Here is a 26471-nt window from a genome sequence, read left to right as displayed (position 1 = left end):
TACGTTAATGCATTTTTGTTATGCTTTTAATATTGCATATAAAACCATAAGCTTGCAATTCATATGTATAGACCAGCTGAAATTAAAAAGCTTTTCTTACATGCTGCCACTTTGTGTCTTAAATGGAGGGAGCATTCCTGTTCATTGCTTATTTGCAACCAAATATACAAACAAACTGGACACAATCCCACCCCGGTGGAAATGTGTCAACCAGATGTCAGTGAGTCTGTCAAAGGGAACCAACACAAAGGAAGCCATTCAATCCATCTCTGCCCTGACACCCAGCATTATCATACAGGGTCTGCAGATGCTTTATGGCACAAGCAGATGAACAGACGAAGGTGGCTTATGTAAATACTAAAAGGGTGCAATAAGCCAACTTGATATGGACAACAATTGTAAACACATTAGCAGATTTGCACAGCATGCTCTTTCAGAACAACACAAACTATACACTCACTTCGTGCTTCTCTAGTTTCATATTCTAAGTCCACCAGAAGGGACTAACAACACCGAAATACAGCCTCCAGAACAGAGTGACTTCATTCTCATTTCACAGGAGCAGAAGTGACCTTTTCTGAGTCATCTTTACGTCAATGGAAATGTAACAAGTTTAACTTGCGTAGGGAAAGTGCCTTATCAAATGCTTATCCTTTAAAAAGAGGACACAATTGTTCAATCTCAACTGTTTCAATTAGACTCTTCAACGTGGTCACGGCTGCCCGTCTGCCTTTATTCTATTAGGTATCCTAATCTTCTTTTTCCTGTTTGCAACAACTCATAATTCTCTCATTCTGTCAAGCGTATTGACCTTTCTTCTCTTCCCTTCCACTTTAATGTGTTGATTTTTTTGTATTGTCCTTTTAGTGCTCTGTAAGAGTCTTTTTAAGGTTCTCTTCCAGTCCTTACAGTTAATGCACCTTTCACCAAAGGTATGCTTGCAAAGTATGAACATGATTTGTAAAGTGTACCTTTTCTATTTTGACAACGCAAACCGTCAAAGCATTCAAAAACCGAAATGCCACACATAGATGCTGGCTAATGTGCACGTTGTGTTGGAGTAATACAAGCAGCCATTGTGTTGCTGTGGGGGGGGCATGGCACCTAACATTAGTAGAAATCTGTCATGATTCCTAATGCCTTGTGTGACCGTGTTCATGATGTGTACCAAAAGAAACCACGAGTGACACATGCTCATATGGTCACCATGGCTGTGCTTCTGGACATACCATGATGGTAACTGTGTTGCAATAGCTTTTGTAACATGTGAAGTCTTAGTGAAAAGAGTGTTTGGGTGGGGGGTTGTGTTTTTGTTGTTTCTTTACTAACAGCACCCAGAGTTTCAAACGAACTTGACAGAGGATGGTTATAATTCCATTTATACATTTCCTTGCCTAAAGCTTTTATGTGAGTTTGACATGCCTGACCTTTTCCATTTGTGATGCTCAAGAAACCGTTCAACACTCAATAAACACTTTGATCCCCAAATTACTGTAAAACTGTGTCAGCCTTGATCTCACATTGTCCGTAGATGTGCGGATACACCCAGTTTCAGGGCATTGCTGTGCTTTTTCATATTCTTTTCATAAGCTTCCCTTGTTTTGAAAGCACCGTTATGTTTTTTGGGGGGTGGGGGGGGTGGAAAACTTCCTCCAATTGTGTAACATGCTGCACTGAGACTATTAGTCATCTGAGCCACTCTGGAAATAACTTTTATTGCATTCAAATAAATACATTAAGTATCATCAAGGGAGAAATCTCATTTAGATGATTACCTTGGTAGTCTCAAAGATCAGTGTTACAGGAACACATTAAATATCTCATTAATAACATGGAATTCAGAAATGCCAGCTACTACTAAAATAACAAGACCAGTAATATCTGAAATCTGAGGAATCACACTACTTAGCAGCTTATTCTCTGTTTGTTCTGGTAAAACAAACCACTGGACATAGTTAAAATAAGCAAGACTGGCTGTCTATAAAAGTGTTCTGGCAAAATCCATTTCAAGGATACAGTGTTCCTTTTATTGTGTGTGCAAATCATTGGCATGGCATTTACTCATGACCCATTTCACATGGCATGTGTATGTGAAAGCAAACATACTAAACTGAGTTACCGACATTTTGCACTTTTAATGAGGAAATTATGAATATAAATAACTGGTCATGAAATAAACATGTGCAGGACATTTTTAAATACATCATATAGGAAATATATTTTTTCAGTTTTCAAGTTAGAATGATAAAAACTGCAGTATCAAGCATGGAATAAAATAAAATAAACTAGTACTGAAGGAGATTATATTAAATTATATATTTCTTCTAACTTGAATGATTCAGCCTCACTAACAATTGCGGTGGATTACTCCCAATCCAACCACACTCTGTGGGCAGAATGTGTCAAGAATCTCAATACATTATGTATGACAAACACTTGTGGCCGTCGCGGCATCTGTTTTGTTGCCGAAATTAAGTCATTTTTAAATCAGAGCTGCAGCATCGAAAAGTAAACTGCCTGCGTAGTTAGTAGTCTGTACTCTACCCGACTACAAACCTCAACCAACAATGTCAGATTTCTAACGAGGAAAAACTAAAGCTTAATTGACTACTGATAAACACTATGTAGGCCTAATCAACTTTAGTGAATCACTGATTGAACTTTGTTTGCGAGTGGAATAGCGAAAAGGAACGGGCCTAGCTCTAGCAAATGAATGCCAAAACAAATCCCATTTTACACCTTTCTGTGTCAAATGAATGCATTGCTTCTTTGTGCATTTAAGTCTTCATTTCTGAAGCCCTTTACTCTCTAAAACCCTTCAATTAGTACCAGCTTTGTGAGGGGTCATGGCTTCTGTACTTTGCATGCTAAAGCACAATAGTGATGCATTGTCGACACTTTACCAAAATGCCCCGAGTTGGGTTCCTCCCAATTGATTATTCAAATACCTGAAAAAATATACATTTGAAAACTCTTGTTCCATTCATAAAACAGTGACCATTAATAATAAAATAATGCTTGCTGGTGTGGTTAATGTTTAGTTTAATTTGATGTCCCATCAGATGGTATTTTGTGTGTACAAGAAAAATATTTTCCCCAGTGCTTGTAAACAATAATGTGCCAATAGTTCTGTTCAGATAGAGACTAGGTGCAACAGAAGTGTCTGTTATATATTGCTCAGGAAAAAGCAGTCAAAGAAAAAACATACACACTGAAATATTAAAGCCAGATAATTCCTACCCTGAGGGTATTGTTTCGAGACAATACAAGAGTTTGCTCAACTTTTTCTTTTTATCAGCTGAAGGAAGCCGTAAATAAAGGAAGTGAAAACGGTCTGTAAAGCAAGCAGTCAGGTTTAAGAACATCTCTGAAGTTCAGTTCCTTTTGCACATAGAAGGCAATTTTAAATCTGCTTTATCGTCGTCATGTCAAAATGCATTGAGGAAACTCAGAGAGGAACAAAACATTCAAAAACTTTCGGTAAGGCCCTATACGCCTTTTTAGATGTGAAACAGGAAGATGTCCCCTTATAGGAAGTTAGCTTTAAAGAAGCTGAAAAAAAAAAAAAAAAACACTTGCACACATACAAGTTTATGATCAAAACCAATATAATGTTGAAGCCACAAATTCAAGCAGGCTGATATTCAAGAGCATAGAGCACCCTTATAAAACTGGCAAAGCAATATTCATGAATGGGAAAACAGAGAAGAAAATCTACCAAATTACTGTACACAGAGAGGTGCTCCAAAACATACCTTTAAATGTAAAGCTTTGAAATGTTTCAGACTCCAGTTATTACAGTGTGTGATCATTGCATTAAACAATAAATTAAAAAGCAAATACTATAAAGGTTGTGAACACATCATAGTTTCTTTAAAAAAATCTTGACAGTTCAGTTATTTCTTTGCATAAGCACAGCAGTGTGTGTTTTTGTCTGTACTGTTTAACCACAGAGGATGTACACGACTGCCACTCCAATAGCAGTCATATGAATTAATTTACTTTGGCGAGTGGAGATTCCTGGGATGGTCAAAGGTCGCACAAACATTGGCCCAAAATAAACGTGTAATGCAGTTGAGTGGGAAGTTGGGAAGAATACAATGAGCCAAAACAGTGTTTGATTTGTGGTATTTGGGAGGGAAACAACGAGGCAGACGTCCTCAGCCACATGTGAGCTGGCTCGCTCCATTAGAAACCAAACCAGGGTTTAGTTGTTTGATGAACCTGAAAATAGTCAGATGTACACAATATGGTTAATTTGTTGTGAGCAAGTGAAGCGATCAGGACCAGACCATCAGATACAAACCCCAGATTGTCCATATGCTTGTCGGGAGTCTTTTTTTGTTTTTTGTTCACAGACCATTGTACAAGGGAACCTGCTGCTGCCACATTGTGCTGTCAGTTATACACCTATATATTGCTTTGTAATATAATTATAGTGCATACTAGTATTTCACCTGAACAGAAACAAGCAAAACATTTGAGAAAACCATTTAAAATGCAGTTACAGCTACTTCTGCTGTGTGAGAGATGAGCCTGACAGTGAGTAATTGAATCATGTTAAGTAATATAATTATATCTGAATTCATCTGTAAGAAAAGTTGACAGAATAGAAGAGGTTTTCCATACACATAAAATCAACTTTGGAACAGAAGGATCTAAATTCATTGGACTTATTCAAAGACGTTTTTTTGTTTTTTATCTTGGCTATTATCATTAACCCCATTCATTTTAGCCTTAATAGCATGACATTCTTCCCTCGTAGTGTTCAATTTATTTGTAGTCAAAATGATTATTTTATGACCTTTGGCCTTCTCTTAATAACTGATGAAATCCTCAGGTGGCAAACTACAGTAATGCTGCCCTTTCACTGCCTTTTTAATTGGCTTCCAGCACTTTATAGACCTAAAACCCTGACTTAAACAAGTCTTCTATAGTTAGCCTGTGTCACATGAATGCACTGTCTGCTTCTGTCATCACCAACCAAGTGTGAAGCTCCTTAGCCACGGCTGTCAATGCATAATAATGACTAATGGCAGGCAGGAAGAAGGCAATAAAACATCTGTGAAGTTGCTTCACGTTTGTAGACTATGAATGACTTAGAACAGAAAAACGTGATTAGAACAAGTCATTGTTTAAAAAAAAATGCTAAAACCATAGGCTACAATTGGTCTTACCGTTTCATTGGGTTGTCTGATTAAGGTTAATTATGATGCAAAGACTATCCCAAGCACATTCACAACATACTTTAAAGGTAATTCTGCTAAGCCAATAATTTAGTGTCGACCTCAATAACGATAATGATATACATGTCCTTGTCAACACAAAACTCAGTGAGAGGATTTTAAGTAGAAGTAATTCACAGATTATTATTAGGCAGTTACAGTGCAAAGTATTTTGACAGACCTTGCATGGGCCTTACACTGACCCAGGCCTTCTGATTAATAAAGGATACTCTGCACAGATTTTGAGTTGCTGCCCTTGATTTCAAGTCAGTGACTAAATGAATAAATTAAAACTGAGGTGAAAGAAAGCATGAGCTTGATTGAAACTGCACAAAAACACAGCTAAAATAGAAACCAGCGGAATCCAACTAGCACCCCTCAAAAAAGGCTGACATTTTCACTTTAATTGAAAAGCCAGTTTACACTCCGCTTTCGTCTGTAAAACTGCTAAAAAGGTTAGCAAATGTCATTTAATGGGATTAAAGGTGGCTTGATCTTATTCAACCCTTTTGATCAGGCACTTTTAAAGATTTAGGTCCACTTAAGTCTCTATGTAAAACCAAGCAACATGGCTCAATCCAAGCCTCACCACTAAAACAGGAACGTTTACCAGTTTAAGTGTAATGAAAACACAGAAAAGTGGATTGTAAGCTAGAGCAAAACCTAAAGGAGAAAAATAAACCAATGTTACAGCAAAATAACCCCTTATAATTATCCATTATACCATGTTGGTTTGATGGTTTATTCTCCTCTATGCATGTGAAGAGCAAATAATTTAGTGCATATTAAATTGCCTTCAGCATCCTCCGGGACAGTTTTCTATTCACATAGGCAGTATTAGGGAAGTTTGTGCATTTAAAGGAGTTTATGGCACAGTCAGCAGTCATGTGTTACTGAGTGGTTACATTTCAAAACTCACAACTGATGGGATTGAATCCATGAAAAGCAGAACTGAGAAGATGGAGAGAGGAAAAAAAAAAAAAATGATTGCAAGCACTCATGAGTGAATGTTATCAGTGACTGAAACCCAGTCCTTCTTGCGCTTTTTGTCCAGGAGGGCTAGTTTAACCCAGTGGAAAACTGCTTCGAACAGAAATAGAATCCTTTGTCAGGTGTTCTGACCAGAAGTGGGAAATCACTTGACTGAGTTTTTAATATACATTGAAGCCACCTCATTTCAGTCCATATGTCCCCCTCCCCCAGCACCACAGATTTTAAATTACAATTGCAGTCCAATCTCAGATTTTCAAATACGGGCTTATGAACGTTCCGCTTGCAAATTGAGGAATATAAAGCACAGGAAGACCAAAGGAAACCTCAATCAAGTGCTTTTCACTTCCTTAACTCATCCAAGTGATATGTTGGACTCAAAACTTTTCTTGAAGCATTAGTGTACAGCTTGTGCATCAATCATGTCTTTCTTCTGAAATGCCTTATATGTTTTCTGCATAATTCTGCTTTTCATGATCTTAATATTCTGCCCAGATTTATGCCACATAACTATGCAAGCAAAACTGGCTTCTGAAAATACTTATTACCAGGAAAGTAATGTGGAAAGGAACATGCAGATGCACCACGCAATGTTACAGCACCGTAGTGCAAAACCTAAAGAATCCCCTTATACCGGCTCCTCATCTAAGATTTGAGAAAATAGTCTTCTTCCTATAGCAGTAGTAGTATTCTCTTTAATCAGAAATAAGTGAAAACAAACCAATGTCCAGCACAATTGGCTAGTGAACATATCTTTGTGCGATGCACACACACAAAAAACAATACAAATCTCACTGTTGTGGCAGGTATGTTGTTGTGGAGCTGGAGAGCGTGATTTCAACAGCATTCTCCTAAAAGTAAACCAGAAATTAATTGTCCCAATTGTTTCCTTACAGTGTCTGTATGCATTTATTTTACTAAGCTTGTTGACTAAAGTTAGTGTTAGAATAAAATGATAAATGGGAAAATATTTGAAGCTGTTCATAAAAATGAGATAATCGTGATTCAGTTAACAAATGGGGTTTAGTAATTGTGAATAAGTACAGTGTTAAGAAAAGTTTAAGAGGAAGTGGAGAAGACAGCAATAAATACTCTGAGCTAGCAGCTTTAGGAGGCACAACATGCAACAGGAAATCCCATATAAGTTCTCCTGTTTCAGGATTGTTTGTGATATGACTGCATTTGAAGATCTCAAACCATAGTTTATTTTAAAAGGCTTGTAAAAAGGTGAATTTGGAATCCTGCGAGCAAGATTCATTTTAACTGATGACAAATCTTGTACAAAAATAAAATGGATGGATATATCTGACAGCGTTTTGATATTTAGTTGGCTTCTGGAATTAGCCTTATCTTCTGAGTGAGCACATACTGTATCAAAACCATTTTCATGTCTTAGATTTCTGTGACAGCCAGCTTGACTCTGACAAGTGGAGTAGCATGGCAAGCTCTCTTCTGAAATAGAAGTCATCAATGCTTTTTGTGGTGTTTCAACAATTCACCGTTATATTACATTACTACATCTAATGGAATTAAAAATTAAGTCTGAGTGAGAGTTTCATTCTTCAATAGACCAGCTAATGAAAAGTAAAATGTAAATAAAAAACAATATGCAAATAATTATGCAATTATGCAATATGCAAAGTGAAGTTTACTAAATATCTGCCAGAATTTTTGTATTATACGAATTAAAAGCATGTTTTCCTGTTGAACCTGCTTTACATAATTGTTTCAGTATCAATCTCATGAATGACCAGTGACTTTCTATTTGTATGTAAGCAGAACATTCAGATCAACACAAAAAGGTTTATTTATTCGTCTGCCAAGGCTTCCGGAAAACAGAACAGACTGATAACATCTTTTCTGCCTCTTACAGAAATATTTCCGCTAAACACGTGCAGGTGCAAATGGAGGTAAAGTGCAAACCAAAGGCAAGATGATTTAAGCAATAGCTGGGCTCACAAGTAAACCAGAGAGCGCTACCTACTCAATGTGTCACTGGGGAAGACAGACTTTTCTGTTCCTGAGAGTGAGAACAGCCTTCAATCTCTTAGAAATACAGTGAAATTCAAGCCAGGATGCAAGTCTTAACCCCACAGAGAACCAGGTCAGGACAGCACAAACCATGGCCACTTGATTTGTTAAGGAATTGAATCCTTTAAAATGCGATCAGCACTGAGAGAAGAAGGTCTAAACAAAGACATGAAGCTTACTCATCAGCTACCAAAGATGAGTTTCTTTTTGGTTAACACTTTGTCAGCAGAGCAGCAGCAGCAACAGCAGCACTCTTTGTTAATACAGTGCAGGATGAAAATTAAATGTATATCGTAACCAAAACTATACATTCTGCACTATTTATTCTGTTTGAGAAATGATTCCATCAGGAAGACATACAAGGAGACAGGTTTGGATGCTTAGACATTATTTTCTTATACACGGCGTGGGTGGAAACTACTCAAGTCATGCACAATTAATTAAAAACCTACATATTTTCTCATTAAACATTCAATAAATTCTAATGTGTAACACTGCTTGTATTGTTTGCCTTGTTTTTCCCTGTTTGTACATTAAAAATGTTATTACTCTATCAGGAAGCCAAAACAAGTATGGAGTTCACTTAAATGGTTCCCTAGTGATGCAATCAATATACTGTACTGAAGGTATCTCACTTTTTCCCCTTGATGGAGAGAAAAACACCTGGTTCTAGAAACTCTCATACATTTCCTGACAAACTATGCAAAAATATGAATAAAGACCCCAATAAATATCTGAATTTTGACACTTAGCACAAAGGAATTTTTCCAGAATTGGCGTCATTGTTTTCCGTGTCATTATACAATAGTATAAAAATGGTGGGTTTATCAAAACTTTCTGAAGCAGCTCATAATTGAGTTACTGAGCTTCCGTCATTAAAAGTTTAGCCATGTTCCAATAGTGGAAAAGTTTTGCATAGTTCTTTTGTAATGCTTCCAATTCCTGGAGAATTACGTAACCCAGTGAGAGAATTGATCATTTAATAACTTGATAGGTTAAAAGCAGCATTGCTGGGAGAACTATGCATGAAACTTGCAATGGAGATGTCCAGACTTATGCAATATGGTTGATTTTCAGAGGAACAATGAAGTAAGCAACAATGGCTTAATGCATTTTAAAGGACAGTTCTGAATTACAGCTTGGGAGGTTATATTAGTCTACAATGGTGTCCGAGACAGAGTTGTTCTCATGGTACAGAAGGCTTCTATCATTACACCTCATCATAAACCAGGAAAGGAGACCAGTGTTCTTTGCCATTGCACTGAGGAGGACTTATTCCACCCTGGCCAGGTCCCCCCAGCAAAAGAAGTGAAAATCCAACAGTGATGAGAAAATGAGAAATGGTCGTTTCAGGGCAGCCTCCAACAAAAACAGGAAAAAACAGAAGCTTGCAAACCAATAGCCTCTTTATGCTGAGCGGTGAGAGTTTGGCATCGTAGAGGAAGGCCCAGTGCTGATGAGAAGAAGCCCTTTGGTTTACGTGGCGTGAAATTGAATAATAAAAAAAAAAAAAACCTGTCTTTGTGGCTGGGCTCAGCAGAGCGATACAAAGGCCCACTACCCCGACAATGAGTCTGAATGACCGAGACACCAAGTGCCCTCGCAGCCCCTTCCCTCTCTGGCAGCAGTGATCAGAGGGGGGCTGAGGAGGGACTATGTGTTTTTTCATGGGCCGTCCAGTCTCCTATCAGGCCCTTTTCTCTTTCTCCCTCCTCTTGGATTCTTTTTTCCCCCCACTAAGCACCCCTTCAACAGCACATAACTGCAACAATGTCTTCTTTTAGACTCTCTCATCTCCGACTTCCGCTTTTAATTGCAAGTTCACGGGGATTTGGGCCGCTCACACAGCTGATATGGGCCAAACTTACAAACCTCCCTTCCCACCAAAACAGAAAGACAGAGACAGAGAGACAGAGAGAGAGAGAGAGAGAGAGAGAGAGAGAGAGAGAGAGAGAGAGAGAGACAGATGAATGTCTTTGTAAGAGGAACATTTCCTTCCCTATTTGGTAAAATGAGTCAACGTGAATTTCTGAATTGCTAAGCAAGTACTGTCCTTCTCATCCCTCTGAAAAACTAGAGCCGATTCAGTCCAGGGTGTTAAAGACTCCGCGGTTATACTGCTTTCCAGGACAAGCTTAGTATTAATATAAAAGGGTTAGCTTAAAAAAATACTCATAAAACTTGCATAAAAATCGTGCTATACTATCTTCAAAAGTAGTTATGGTGCATCTCACTTTTGTGTTTGCGATGAAAGCAGAAAGCTTCCCCTTGAACCAACATTTTCAATTAAACTCCTTCCATTTTCATGTCATTATGTAAGAAAACAAAATTCAGTGTTTCCTGCCTAGCATCTAAAGGTGTATGGAGACATGGCACACAGCTGTTTTAACTAGATGTATTGATCCTGATGCCCAAAAATCATGAGCATATTGTTTAACACTCAAAAAGGAACCAAATGTGTGTGAGTCTTAATATTTGTTTTTAAAAAACTGAGTTAGTTATTGTATTTTTCTTAATTTCATGATTGAGCTTAAGTATTCACACTTTTAAAAGATTTAAAAATATAAACGAACTTAATCACCGTTAGGTTAACATACTGTATAAAAGGGTATTATGCTAAAATTGCTGTTACAACAGTCTACCTAGTACATCTTAGGAAATGGATCTTAAATTAGCGTAAATGCATTATCTTGAAATTGAATACAAATGGTCAAAGCGTGATGCTCTCCATTCCCTCTGAAGCCAAATAAACTCCAAATTGTCTTCCCAAAGTGTTAATATCTATATTACTGCATTGCATACCCAAGTTGTTTCCTGGTAGATTTCTGGATAAAGGAATTGCAGTGGTACAAAAAGACTTGAACAGTCAAATTAGTCAAATTGATGTGGTGGATCAACAGATAGCAGTGCCTAAAAACACTAGAATGATTTTGCACTTGGCATGTGCCTGCTTTTCCATATTTTTTAAAAATAATTAAACATTAATGTCATGTTTGGAAATGTACAAGAGTAACTCAGGGCTACAGAGATCATGAACACAGGACTGCTGCTGGGGTATTTAAAGAGCAGGTATACATAAAAAACAATAAATTGGAAGATAGGCACATTTTCCCCTCAAAATCATAAGACAATTGAAACTCCACAATGACACACTGTGATGGAGCCTAGCAAAAACTAATGGGATACATTTTATTGATGCTAAGGCAGATATATGAACCAGCAGGCTTAAAAACTAAACACAAAAAGAGTAGTCTTGTGCAGCTCTGATTACCTTTGAATAAATTATGCAAGAGCTCTTACTCTTACACATTACTGTGCGATTCCCAACATTCAGCAGTTTTATGGAAGGCAGGGAATGATGGATGTGGAGTCCTTCTAATTGTAAGGGAGGGGAGGATCCGTCTCACATTCAGTGTACTTAGCATTTAAATGCGCTCTTTAAAGTTTTAGTTTGTGATCATTTGGTAGATCATCACTACACTATATATAGCACTTTAAGAAGGGCCTTGCTTTAATTTCCACAGTGACATAATCCTAGTAATTGACAACCCACCCACCATCACCCCCCCACCGCCCCGACCTGCATAAATACAAATGTCTTTATTCCTTAAATTACTAAAGGTACTTTTGAAATTGTATCTCTTAAAAAAACAGCATAACAACTGGGGCTGATGCAGGCTGCATGTGGCAGGGCAGATAACATCTCACAACAGACTGTGATAGCCATCTGGATCAAATCTATGAAATGTGTCCATAGCTGAAGGCTGTGGGATGAAAACTGCACTTGGAGAACACAGGGCAGTGCAGCAGAGAGAGGCTGACAGCTGCATCACTCAAGTTCAGCCTCACATACTGACTGAAAACGAACATCTGACTTGTGTAAGTGCTTCTGGGTGGTTTCTCTGCAGCAGAAATGTCAGAAACACAGTCCACTTCAAATTGCTCTTGCGGACAAGTCATTAATTTCAAATGCAATAACCAGCCATCAAAATCTGAAGTTACTCAACGTCACTGAAAGTCAGTGAAGCTAACTGACTTCATGACCGCATTACATGATGTTTACATTGCCTGATAAGACAACAGGACAGGAAAATGGTGTGTTTTTATTTATTTAAATCAGATGCTCTTAATAACAAATACGTAATGCATCATAGCAGTGCTTGGATGAAGATCTTCAACACACCATATAGGCAGGTTTTATAACTTTTTAATTTAATGCTCCACATTAATTTAAAACAGAATTGTATGTAATGGAATGCAAAATTTTGACTAGTCTACTCTGCCTTGCCTTTCAATCCTAAAACAAAGGAAACTCAAGACACAGTTCTAATCAGTAAAACTTGATGGAAAACTCCTTTATTCCTTGGCAGAGACACACACGGGTGAAAACTGACTCTTCTAAAAAAAAAATGAAATAAATTGATGGAGATCTTCAATGGAGTTACACACACATCTGTTAAAGCTAACCAATTCATGTGCTGAAACAGTACACAGCTCTGTTCATACAACAATTATAAGCAACGTACAGTATCTCAGGCTAGAGACAGTTTTGTCTATGTAGAAAGACCGTTAATCTAATTCACAGCCATTAACAAGAGAGATTAGGTAACAAGAATGAGTGAAAATATTTATTCACACCAAGGAAAATAATTCTACTGTAAAAGCAAAAAACAGATTACATTGGAGAGAGTAACAGAGGAGATTAACGTTCAAATCATGTACTTGATAACAACAAAGAATAAGTGTAATGCTGTTCAGTAATACAATTACAAGGCAATTAAAAATAACTTGTTTGTACGAAGAAGGCTAAAACCTTTGCTTCAGCACATATTCAATTACACCTCTAATAGGTGCTGTAGGTTATAGGTTATGAATTCAGGACTGTGATGTTTTGAAGGATGTGAATTGTTTAATTCCCAGCACCTCACATATGCCATGTTCCTGAACTGTACCTTGTATGTGCATAGTGGACTTGTTGGCTGCTAAATGTAATAATGTAGAATGATTTAAGAGCAGTCCTGCACAAATTAATATATTTGACTTTCAGGGAAACAAAACAATTGTGTGTGCACTACAGTGAACATTTTCAAGCAAAGGTGCTGTGGTAGAGATATTTTATGGGAATCGTATTAAATCAACAATTTATAGAACCAAATTCAAGTATTTAATTCTACAGTTCTTGCCACTATATATGAAGCACACCTGACTCTTCCCCTATCTATTAGTGGGGAATCAAATGGATCAACAAGGTTTTTCAATCCCATAGAGTTGGCCTGATTTCTTGATGTCAACAGGGCATTAGACATCAAACGATACATCCATTTTCAGGCTCCACTCTGCTTTCTAACTGGCACTTCCAGTCTGGGACCCTACATTAGCTCCAGATCAAAAATCAATATGTGGCTTGTTTTAGGGACTGGCTATTAAATGTGAGGCATAGAACTTTGTAGAAGATCCACTTTCACAAGTTCAGGAAACTTTTGTTCTGGAAGTGCAATACATTTAACTGGCTTCAGGTGCTCCGTCTGGTGCCTGCTGGACTGCTCCAATGTAGCCAGATAGCAGCTATTAATTATGAAAAGGAGTGTGATGATTGGCAAACAGCAACATAATCTAAGTGCACTAAGCTTTCTGGGAAGGAAACATTTTGCTGTGAACACCAAGGGCCTATATTCAAATGTAAAGAAGGGTCCATTTACAACCCTGACCAGTGGCCTTTAACCTCGATCAATCTCTATGGGCCCGGCACTAGAATCAATGCGGACCACAACACAATCTTCAATTCAACGTTGAAAGAGAATGTAAGATGAAAAGAATACAATTATGATTTTGCAGTAATGTTTTCCCTAAGCACAATATAACAACATAAGGTTTCCCATGCATGATAAGGAAACATTAAGTTACAGCTTCTCACAACCAGCCAATGCCTGAGAAAAGATCAATAAAATCAATAAAAATTAGCAAGAATAAAAGCACTTTCTTCACTTTATTGACATGACAAATTGCAATAATAGGCACTGCTCCCTGCAACCCTGACACTTAAGGCCATGTTAAAACCAGACACATCATCTTCCTTGCTTTGGCCCATTTGTCTCTGGTATTAATAGGTTTGCTGATGTGATAGAAAGGAGAAATGCCTGTATGAATCATCATTTGGAGTTTGACACTGAGAACTGCGATAAAGGCTTTTCTTTGCCCACACAGGCAATTAGGTCAGCCCCTACTATTTCACTTTTTAAGTGTCAGGTTACAAAACACATCAAATACTGCACTTGAACGTCTAAGATCCGCCCCTTCTGAAGAGCCGCTGTGTGGAGAACATGAACTGTAGGAGGCCAAGTACAGTTGTAATGAGCTGTGCTGTTATTAAGGAGTGTTTATACACAGTAAGGCTTTGATTTGTGATTAATGGATGGCAATGGTAATCATAAAAAAATAAAGTTATTTATGGAATCTGCCGTTAAGATCAGAACATAGTTTGAGATTTGTATGGGTTAAAAATATCTATGAAAAGAATCCAAATGATGAGCTGAGCCTTTTCCAACATCAACAACAAAAACAGAAATAATACACACGTGATTGGCAGTACTTTACAGAAGGGTACAAAATGGAAAAGGATCAATTGTTTTGAGGTCTACATTATACTCTAATGATTAAATTGGATAATACCACAGCCAGCATACAATAAAAATAAAAATAAAATCCAAACGCTGTAGGAAGCTGTTAACAGAACCGATTTTAAGCAAAATGTTTGTGGGTCAGAGTCTGTTTATGTGCATTATGTTAATAGCAAACCTATACATGTTTTGCAGTATAAAGTATGCTTTACATTATTAATAGATTATGAAAAAAGTTGTGACTTTAAAGCACTGACAGAATTCAAAAATTGTACTGTGAAATAATGAGTTTGTTAATAAAGAAACCAAGCTGTACATAACAATGCACACCGCCCTGGAAATCTGTTTCTTTCTTTTCCTTTCTTCACAACAGGGAAGCATTTAAGATTAATACTGGAGCTCATTCTGTGTACAGGAGATTATTAAATAAGCTTGAAGACACAATGGCATCAAGGTCTTTCGATGCCCCTAATCCTCTTCCAGGATCCCACTTCATTTGTGTTCAGTGCTCTTAATGGGGGGCTTGCAGGCGTCAGTGCAAGTGTCCAGACATGCAGTTTGCATGTGTCCCGTCACAGCCATGGAACAGGGGTGTTTAACAAACCAAAGTGACAGAGTATATCAACAACCAGCATTTTTTTTTCTCTTTAATGATTGCGCTGTACAATCACATTATTTAACCAAACCAGATCGCTCCAGGGAAAAGAGAGTCGTACTCCAGTCAAAAATGCCAATCATCTAATTTTAGGCAAAGAAAAAAAAAAACTATTGTCTTCCTTACATTATTTTAAAGCTTGCATTTAAGTCAAATTGATCGTACAGTAATTGTTGATTGTATTTGATCAATTTCTCATTGTTAAATTGAAAAATGAAATGCTCCCTGGTACCATAAGGACGAAGAAAATAGGTTATACCCTGGGTTTGATCAAAATGGCTAATAGTGCATATATCCCTAAATGAATAACATATAGAACTGTATAGAAATAAATACAAATTAAATCATGAGGGTGCTGCAGAATAGCAGTCTCCACACCACACTTTCAATCACAGCATATGCTTTGTTGTTCCCATTTCCCCAAGGCATTTCTGGCTATGGAGCCAAACTGCGGCCTTCCCCTCCCCCAGCTCGTCTGTACTGTATGGCTTCCTTACATGTGCCATGTGTCACTGAGCAAGCCAAATAGGCATGACTTCTTCTATTAACTGCAGCAGTGGGGGAGTGTTAATGCTGCTCTGTCAGAGCTTGGCAAGTCAAATCACAATAAGAAATAAGAACTGAGGATGGATTAAAGACCAAATAGTGGGGCTCTGACACAAAAAAGGAGATTTTTACATCACTATGTGTGACTCCATCTGTTTAAGTGACTTTACTTGTAATTATTATTTTAATTGTTCCCATACTGTAGAGTTTTTAAACGTATACATCTAACGCTGTTACTTTTAAGCCTGCATTCGTGTTGATGGCATCCCTCAGGTCTTGGCCTGTGAATTGTCACTAACAGCTGCTAAATAAACATGTTTCTCCAAACCAAGTTAAGGGAGCATCCCTGTAGTGTTTCTCCAACAGCTGTGAGAAACATCAGACAGACAACTGCTTTGAGGATGTGGCCTATGCACAACTACAAGAGGACACTTAATTAATACAATAAAAAAAAAATGTGAAGCATGAAAAGGTTGATTGTAGCCATTAAACCTTGTTATTGGTCACAATGTGATACTGTTTTCTTCATTCCAAATGTAACAGTTAGGTTAATTGTCAAAGAGAAGGTACATCTAGTGAGATTAAGAGACCATACTTGTTGAATAAGATACTGTTTGCATTGTGCCTTCTGCTTTATCCAATACTAACTAGACATATAAAAGTTCCTCTTCAGATCACGCGGTGCCCTTCTGGAAAATTCACTGAAAATGGTGACAAAGATCACAGCCACCACCCCCCACCAAGAACAAATCCTCTGCAGCACATGATGAAGTCCTTTTTGAATCATTAGCATGTCTGCAAACCACTAACAACATCACATGAAGGACTTCTAACTTCAGTGCTGATTCGTGTGTGTCCCTTGGTTGTCAATATTCCTCAAAGCCCAGCCCATCATACCACATACATCCCAAGTGTTCCTGCTCTTCCTCCAACCTAGTTAAGTAAACCATCCTCTACAGCCGAGACAACGGCCAGCCGGCTAGCATTGCCAGTCTATCTGTGCCAAGCTACCTCGTGTGCCACGGGGAGGAGTCTATAATAGCTCTTAAACACAGGCTATGGGTAAACCCGGCTTGTTATTTAAATCGCCATCACCAGTGCAGCTCGGCAGCAGCCTTTCATAAGACAAAATAAAACAAGTTCCCTTCTAATCAGAGTTTCCACGCTGCTCGGCCGTGTGGATTGAATTAACCCTAAATGATTACCTCGGCCCGGCCATCACAAAAGGTATCATTACATATACAGATTTAGAACATGCAAACCCCCCCTTTTAACTTCCCTGCAGAGAGCCAGTTCCCAGGAATGTTGTGTTGAAGTTGCTGTTCGCTCCTCAAAGCAGATCGGCTGATACCTGCACGTCACATCTGTACCAATCGCCTGGAGCTGCATACACTATGATACCCAATTGACGAGACACAGAAAGACAATTTCAAGGTGACAAGTTTGCTTTCCAGTTTCTTTCCAACACAAACAAAACATAACATTAAGATGATGTACATTGTCTTCAAAAGACCTGCTGTCATTGATCTTAGTCAGTGACTACTGCGCATAATATATACTTTTGTGGATTTAAACATTTGTACAACATTTTGCATAAATGCACATCTGCATCCAGGGTTGGTGACAGCAGGACAGCATTCAAAGGCCTCCATGGGAAAGGCCTGTGAGCAGTTTGTAAACTAGGCGAGATGTAGTGTTTTTATGTGGATAATACTGCTCCTCAGTAGTGGCCAGTTCAATGTACCAGATTAAACCATGAACAAATGCTTTAACAAACCTCACTAGAGCAAAGTCAAAAGCAGAGTGGTAGACTTCATGGCATTACACAACACAAAATATCAGCCACCATTTTATGATGGGGTCAGATCTCCTTTGGAATGAAGCCACCTTTGATTTCGACGACTTCGATTTCAAAGCACTGGCTTAAGTAAACTGTGGCAAATTCAAACAAGCAGGAGTCCACGTTCCATGGCCAGGTGGGAGAGGTTTTCATTTCATCTTTTCCATCTTACACATTAGAGGGGAATGCTTAGTTATGTAACACACCCCGCAGAAGAATGCGTGTGTCAGGGTGGGATGTTATTGCTTGTATTCCACTGTACTGCAGCAGGCAGATCAGGTCATGCTATCCAACTGACACATCTGGATTCATCTCAAGTCTTTTGACAGACCTCTCATCCTGCCTCATCCCACAAACCATCCCAGCAATTCCCACAGGGAACAATGGCATTTCCTTCAGCTCTCATGGGGAAACAGGGCAGAAGGTTAATTTCTAAATATGCCCAGTGCACTTTTTAGGGTTCTCTCCGTTAACACAAATTCAACACATAGTCTGCAGTGTTCCGGGTGTCTGTCAAAGGAACCCTTTTGTTCCTTTAAGGGTCATTACAGCAAAGTTCACACGGTCACTTATTTCTCAGACAATTACTTGGCTCTTTATGCATGAATTTAGTCATTTATTTTCCCTTTTTCTTGTGTGAAGAAAAGGAAATACAGGAAATAAATATCTGCATATAAAAAATCCATTCTTTTCTTGACTGATTGATACTAAAGCGGAAATTAAAAGTCGTGAAAGAAGGTCTATGAATCTATGAACTTCAGCTAATAAAATAAAGCCAATCTTCCTAATGACCTTTCAGAAATGTCAAAACTGACTAACTTTTTCACATGCCTATTATAACTGACTGATTTTAGCAGCATTACTTTTTAATCACTGGTAGTCAATCGCCAAGAGAAATCCCTTTATTAGCTTAGGATATTAGAAGGCATAAAATCGCAGATCTCCTAAATGAAATAGCTTTCAGTTTGAGTATACAGTTGTGATATCGGGTCACTGGTACTATAAACCCGAGTAAAAAAGATCATGTTCCACAGAATAATTAATAAATTAAAGCCACTGTACACTGCATCGCTCTGCCATCACATGCTGTGCACTAGATTGTGATCTAACCTCCTGCTGCTTTTTAGTGATACGAGAATCTTTTCATGGAGACGAGACTATCACTGCAAGAAAAAAAAAAAAAAAAAAAAAAAAAAAAAACCTCTAGGGGATACAGTATCTTTTACCCCTAGACATTTTAAAGACAAGTCTCGGCCAGATCAGTTTTTTTTATCTGCAGTGCAAATGGATTTTGCAAACCCAGAGAAACCCAAATGTTCAAACCCTTCGAGAAATGAATAACAATAATGCCTCCAAATTCCTACCAAATTCTTACATGGATACCACAGGAAAAACACATGAAGGTCACACACACACCCTCTGAGCTCCGATGTCGATCACATGTATAACAGTGGCTCATATAAGAGATAGGGACTATGCCACAATAACAATCCACCGTTCTCCTGTCCCTTTTCAGAAAGTCACAGTGTCCCTATAACATCATTTATCTTGCTCTTTTCAGTGGAGACTTTGGAGTAATGGGATATATCCAGAATGTATGAAACTTGTCATATAAAAATAATGTACATGCTGAACTGACCTCTCTCATGCATGCCAGCCACTGACACTGAATATAAATGCACTTCTGTTTATTTCTGGGAGGGGAAATCCCTTTACTGCAGAGGCGGTCAATCTGAAATCAAATACCACATTCTCATTCAGAGGGTATGCGTCTGCAGGTTTTAACGCTGCAGGCCTCAGGGGATGTGAAAATGCTCCTGTCTTTGCCCGACAGTGTAAACAGAACAAGAACATTCCTAGGATCACCATCTAAAATAGCGTGTGCTTTGGTTAAGGTGATGCTGCAATAAATAAATGAATAAATATATATACAACAAACACACTTTGTTAATTCCTCAAGTCTGAATAGAATTTTTAAAAACTCTTTCAGCCTTATTCCCAAGGTTATCATCCTCTCCACTGCAGTTCTATTATGGTAGCTAATTTTAAGCCTTTTTGCCTTGGTGTCTCCAAGAACAGTAGCTCCAAAGATGCAGTTTCAACCCCACTTTTGTGACACTAACACAGAATATAAGGAGAGCTGGTAAAGTGCTAAGTAGTACACAATAATAATTTTATCATGAACAATAAACAACCTTCACACTTCACATTTTTCAGTTGAGTACCTTTTTTTCCAAATAAAGCTTTCTGATTTTTGATGTAATTGTTTTCCAGCCACTCAAATCCTCAAATAAAGCAAACATAACTGTACATCTGAATCTAATGTCACAAAAATAGACAACATAACAAAGAAGCAGATATCCTAGCAGTACTACTGTATTCTCAGTGTGCCGGCCATGGGAAGAGCCTCAGAAAACAAACCCAACGCCACAGTACCAAAGTGTGAGACTCCGAGTAACCTAGTATTCAGTCTCCTGTTACCCCAGACCCATCCTAGAAGCCACACAAATAAACCTAAGTAATTAACACCTCCCTGTAGTCAGAACATCCCATTAGATAACACTGGCCTTCACTCAGTGAAAATAATAATTTTAAGCTTTGTATGAACAGGTTAAATAAATACACATCAGAAATGTCTATAAATATCTTGCTAAAGGCTGTCAGTCAGCAGATTACTATCACCAAGTGAGGTCGTCTCAGGGCACCACTCAGCTGGGTAGTTTGAGCAAGGTTTTCAATCACAGAGAAACTTCGAAATAAAATAATTATTAAAGTCACTGGCTTCCCGGTCCTCTGTTAACCTGCCAACATCTGACACACTTTCTTATTTTATATACTGATGTCAAACTAACAAAATTGATCACAGAGTTTGGAATTCACCTAAGATTTACATTTGTGTGTTTAATTTTTTCCAGCTTTTTTTCTCCACCCTTTTTTCCATCATACAGTACATAGACATACATGCCAAACAACGTGTTCTGTAAAGAAGAATGTCAACTCTTGCTTGTGAACAGCTATAACATCAGGGACAAGTCAGAGCGTGTGATATTTTGTACATTCTATAAATCTGGATCTCTCAGACATCCTGTCCATCTACTCCAGCTGCAATAACCAGACTCAGAATCGTGCTGATGGGAATATGAGCTGTGCAGATTTACCAGTCCACTAATTAGCAACCATGCAGCACAGATCTGTTACTGCGCCTGGTGGCTACTGCGAAATTGTAAGTGTTCCGTCCGAGTAATTGAATTATCTGCGACAGCGTGCTGCTTCATTAGAGTTAAGGGGGGTGGACTGTGTGTTAAATTGAGTTTCATGGCGTGACACAGTTCGCCCCAACCGAGCTATTTATAAACTTAGACAATCAAATTGAATGTCGTTCTGCTAGTTAGGTTGCCTCAGGTTTCCAACAACAGGGAGAAGCAGGAAGCCCAGTTCTGCCTTTGGGCCATAACTGCCCCGAACAGAGTGGCCATCCTGTTTGTACAGCCATCGTCATCTGCACAGATGTGCCGCTGGAATCCAAAACAGCTGGCACAACGAGGAAGATCTCCCTGCATTTTCAAAGGAAACGGGTCGAACCAGTGAACCGTTGCAGGAAAATGGGCCATTTCTTATTGATCCTGTCAGACACTGCGCTGCTGCTCACAGGCTTATTGGTTCTGCTTTATTGCCATACTTTAAAAGCCAGTCAGTAATGGAATGAGAAGATTCAGTCCCACTAACTCTCTAGATTTATTTCCCGTTTGGTTTAACTACATGTGTAAAGCAGGTCTGCACAGCTCAATCTTACACTGTCGTTCAACTCCCAAAGGTCACAGCAAGCGCAGGCATTTCACTGATTCACAGCCACCAAGCGGACATTGTACCCGTCATTTTCTGATGCTCAGCAGAATATAAAAACAACACTGTCCTAAAAAGGGACAAGCACCCATTTTTTGCAACATTAGCTCAGTGTTTATTGTCAGAAGAACTCACTTTCTCGAAGGGTTAATTATGCACTTCACTGCGCTGTCAGAGACAGGTGGTAATTATGCCATTTAACTGAAAAATGGAGGGAAAATTCCAGCTGTTTCGAGTTGGACAGAGTTTTTAACAATCTGCCCCTACGGCATTCCCAGGCTCCTGGTAATCCTGCTATCGATTCGGAGATGATTACAGACCATTATGTCCTCTTAGCTAATCAAAATGTTCCATAGTTTAAAAATTCTAAGACAAGTAAAGGGGGGGATTCGGCATTGCTCAAGGCATTGTCAAAAGAATGATCTCAGACTTCATACACAGCTATTAGACTCATGATCTTAAGAGCCCGTTGATTCAGAAAATGTACTGCTTAGCATGACAGCTTCTCGTCTTTACCAATATTTGGGGCGCAATGGCCACCTGACATATGTTTGTACTTTCCTATATATAGGAATAGTATATTGTGCTAGATTTAAAAGTCACTATTGCATTTTGCTGTATCTGCTTGTGCAGTATTGTGCTGTATGTACTTCAGCGGCTGTGTGCGCAGGGTGTGCATACATGGAACCACTGAAGCTCTACACATCGGAAAAAACAATCCACACTGTATCTATCCAGGAGTGAGGAGCATGTTTGTTATTCCCAAAGAGAATAGGCCACCCTACTATAAAATTCAAAGTCAAAAAAACTATAAAAGTCAAAAAGGCCATCTCTGCCCCCGCCGGGGCTGTTTACCTGCCCTGCATGTGAACATGCCTCTAAACGCCACAGAAGCAGCCGTTCAAACAAAGGGAGCTGCTTGATGAGGAAAAGATGTCACGCTTTACAAGGATTGATTCAATTTCCCCAGCAACACCCCCCCATCCCCCAAAATCTCCTTCTGTGATGTGTCGATAGAAAGGGCTATCTTTACCCAAACCATATGGCATACCTTCTAGCCCCAAGCCAGACGCCTTATCTGAACCAAATGAGCCTTTAAATGACAAAGCTTTCACTGCACTAACAATAAACCACAGGGGGAAAAGAAGTTGCAAAATGGATCACTTTTTTTTTTTTTTTAATGCGAGACCAAAAAGAGAATAAAAAGTATAAATCCAGGATGTCTGGTGCTGAAGTAGGTGGCTTGAATTGGTCACAATCACTGAGAATATACTGTTAAACTGTCTATATATAGCCTATATTGTGTTACATTTACACTAGTAATTCATATTAATGTCAGATTATCCAGTGCAATCATTACAATTGGTCATGTGGATACAATTCTGCTAATATACACATGGCTAGGCATACATATTTTATTTAATACTTGTATTAATACTACCACTAATAATAACAACAATAATAATAATACTGGAGTTTTGTTGTACAAAAGCAGATAAAACACCTAATCATTAGCTCGGACTTCCTGTAGCTCCTGACAAAACAGAAGAGATGCAGGCAGAACCCCAAAGGCAGTGAAGGGGTTAACTGGGGCCTGGGCAGCTGTGTGCTGCTGTTGCCGTTTCCCTCCTACCAGGTTGCCATCTCCTGGGAATGTGGACTGAATTAAGGGATTCCATATGATGTCATGGGGGCGTGGCCTAACAACAAGCACAGCACCTCCCTGAAAGCTGCAGGGTGTTCCAAAGCTCTCCTTGAACAGGAGACACAATACCAGTCTGAAAATACCTTGTTATCTGCATCCCCGGGCTATTGTGCGCCTGCTGCAGCACAGAAATTCAGAACTCATACAGTGACATCTGCAGAATGTATTTCACAAGCCGGGCTGAAATCTTGGACCTGCACATGCTGTTATAAAGTTCATGTCCTGATGTGCACGTCCGCAGTCAGTTCGAAACCTTATGACATCATTTCAGATGCCCATCCAGAAGTTTCTTAACATGTTCTCTCTTTTATGAGCTCAAGGATCATTTTTCACATATCAATAAATCCATATTTTCAGTAAGGTATAAATACTACTAAGACAACAAAGGTCACAAATGCAGAAAAAGGCAACTTCATGTTAAACAGAAGCAGGTTAAATGCATAAACCTTTTGCAAATCTGTATTCATTTCACAATTTCCCATTCTGTTAATACATGTGCCAACAGATCCTGCACTCCTTTTCACCACTCCATTCAAAAGTGGTTATTTTTTCAACATCCTGTGCCCTTAGACGCATGCCTCTCTCTTCTTTGTCCATGTTCAATCTAAATGCTGCACCAGCATAGCCATGCTCCAGTCTTCAAAGACAACTGATGTACCCCAGATACACAAGTTTATGGCTTCCATCTGTTTTCACATCTACATCCCAGCACAAAGATGTATTTGAATGAGGATCTCATCTCACGGAAGAACATAAATTGATATATTTTTCTGTGTTCATGCTTTTTCAGATTTTTTTTTTTTTTTTTACATTTATGCTGCTGCACGTACCCAAACCTATTTATCAAGTTCATTTGTCCTTGAGTGCTTTTTGAATAGTTTAATTGGGAGAAGCCATTATTGCTGCAAATGCCAATAAAGGTGGATGAGTTTTAGGAGCCGAGGATGCTTCAGTGAGTGCTTAGACGTTTGGAACTTTGGCATAGATAGCGGGAACAGAAGCTGAAGTGTCCTTTAACACCGGCGCAGTACCTCACCAACAAGGCAAAGAAAGCAGGCAAGCAAATGTAGGGCTTTTTTTTTTGTGGTGATACTGCATGGGCTATAATTTTATCAACAGCCCCTGGATAATGCCATCAATGAAGACAGTGGTTAAGCTTTGCCACCTATGGTTTGTTCACAGATAAAGAACAGAGGTCTTTGTTCTCTGCTGTGTCTGGAGCTGTTCTTGGAAAGGAGCGAACGATTCTTATCAAGTCCCTCCTGGCCAATAATATACCCTCTAGGCAGTAAAAACACCAGCTAGCATTTATTATAAAGAGCCGGAGGATTGACAAGCAATTAGCATAATAAGTGGCCTGATCACACAAAAGAGGTTAAGAACAGCAGCAGCACCATGCTTGAGATCTATGCAGCATGCAACTGGATATTGGAGCATGCACAATGCAATAAAGAAAGAAAGAAGTGAAGTCAAGAAGCCTTAACCTAACAATAGCACAGAGCAGAGCGTGTGCAAGTTGAAGCCTTTTAAGTTGAGATCTATACAGACACAGATCAAGTTTAGCAAAGACAAGACTGATTATTACAGTTCTTTTTATAGAATTTTTGGGGGGTTTGATGTGTGTTAATAACTTAAATACACAAACACTACAGTCCACAATAAGGGAATCCCACAGCTTGCCTGATAAATCATGGGTTTGTTTAGTTCAAAAATCCACATACTGATTTCCTTTCCCTTACAGGTTTAATCCGAATACTGATCTGCTAGATTCGCTGGCAACCAGTGTCCAATATTTAAAGCTGGCCTAATTCTTCATTTTGGACGGGACACTTTCAAGTCATTGACCAGATAAAAAGTAGAAGTTAAGATGATGAGCGAGGTCACTGGCTATATATATATATATATAACTCGAGCCCACAAGGTTCACATTTCCGAGAGTGTTTGACTTGAGTACAGAGCACAGCATCCGATTCACAGCTGGCAGGAAACACTCACACACACACTCAGATACACTAAACGGGCTTTTAAAAAGGTGCCCAGATTCAAAGCCACGAAACACATAGGATCAGATCAACTTCATCCAAACTTTTTAAACTTACAAAACCATCCATTTCTTTCCAAAACTACTTCTCTAAATACGGTACATCTTCTTTGATGTAATGTTCGTAACCCAGTTTTAAATGACAACAAATTACTGAGTGCGCTCTTGTCCGACACTTACAAATACCTGAGACAGGTCAAGTGAACTCCTTGTTGTATACCACAATATCTGATATAGAGTCTGTCAGTGTAACAGCAAATATTCACCATGTGTGTTAAAGTGCAGGGTTTAAAGAAACCAAAATCAACAACATTCAAGATTTAAATTAAATTAAAAAATACTTACAGACTGGAGAAAAAGCAAAGTTCCCACGTAGTCCCTCTCGGTGTTCAAAATCTCGTTTAAAACGCAGAGGCGCAGGCGGAGTTGCTTGTCCGAGTCCTTGCTTGTCTGCAACCCGTTTTCTGAATGCCCGTCCGAGTCCATTTTTATTTTTCCTTTAAAAAATGCAATGCAATCCTTAAAACACACACACACACACAACTGTGTACTCCACAGGACTGCACGTCTGTCACTTAATCCATCCCTCTGCACCAGCGCATCCTCACGAATTGCTCCTCTGCGTTCAGATGCGTTTGACGAGCTGGAGGGGGTGCGGGGGGGATAAACTTCCCCGTTTCCAAAAATATATAGGAAAAAAAATAACTTTTGTTTGTTTCCTGGTGTCTTATAACAACAAGAAAGACAGATAGCATTCAGAGCAAGTGCAGCCACTGTTCACTGAGTCCAACAGCACCGAGGTACCGCGCCGCCAGCCGAGAGGAAACTTCTCCTCAAACTGCAAACCAAGCAAAGACACAAGGCGCACTTCGCAGCTGTGTTGCAGGAGCAGAGTCCCACGCCGCCACCCGCTTCAATCGCTCCAGCAGTGAAACGCAAGTTCCCCCCACAGCGCCGAGCCGAGCCGAGCCGAGCCGA

General features: G+C 39.0%; 1 protein-coding gene across 1 annotated transcript in view; it reads right to left on the bottom strand.

The window, feature by feature from the left end:
- prex1 (phosphatidylinositol-3,4,5-trisphosphate-dependent Rac exchange factor 1) overlaps nt 1–26471 on the bottom strand; it is a 122222-nt gene extending 95751 nt beyond the window's left edge. Inside the window, exon 1 of the mRNA XM_066702811.1 lies at nt 25839–26471. Within this exon, the coding sequence (XP_066558908.1) occupies nt 25839–25979 (141 nt within the window). The 5' untranslated portion in view covers nt 25980–26471. The remainder of the gene's footprint in view (nt 1–25838) is intronic.

The sequence above is a fragment of the Amia ocellicauda genome, chromosome 4 (genome assembly GCF_036373705.1).
Source record: "Amia ocellicauda isolate fAmiCal2 chromosome 4, fAmiCal2.hap1, whole genome shotgun sequence".
Classification (NCBI taxonomy): Eukaryota; Metazoa; Chordata; class Actinopteri; order Amiiformes; family Amiidae; genus Amia; species Amia ocellicauda.
The sequence above is the reverse complement of the archived record's forward strand: the minus strand, read 5'-3'. Positions and strand labels throughout refer to the sequence as shown.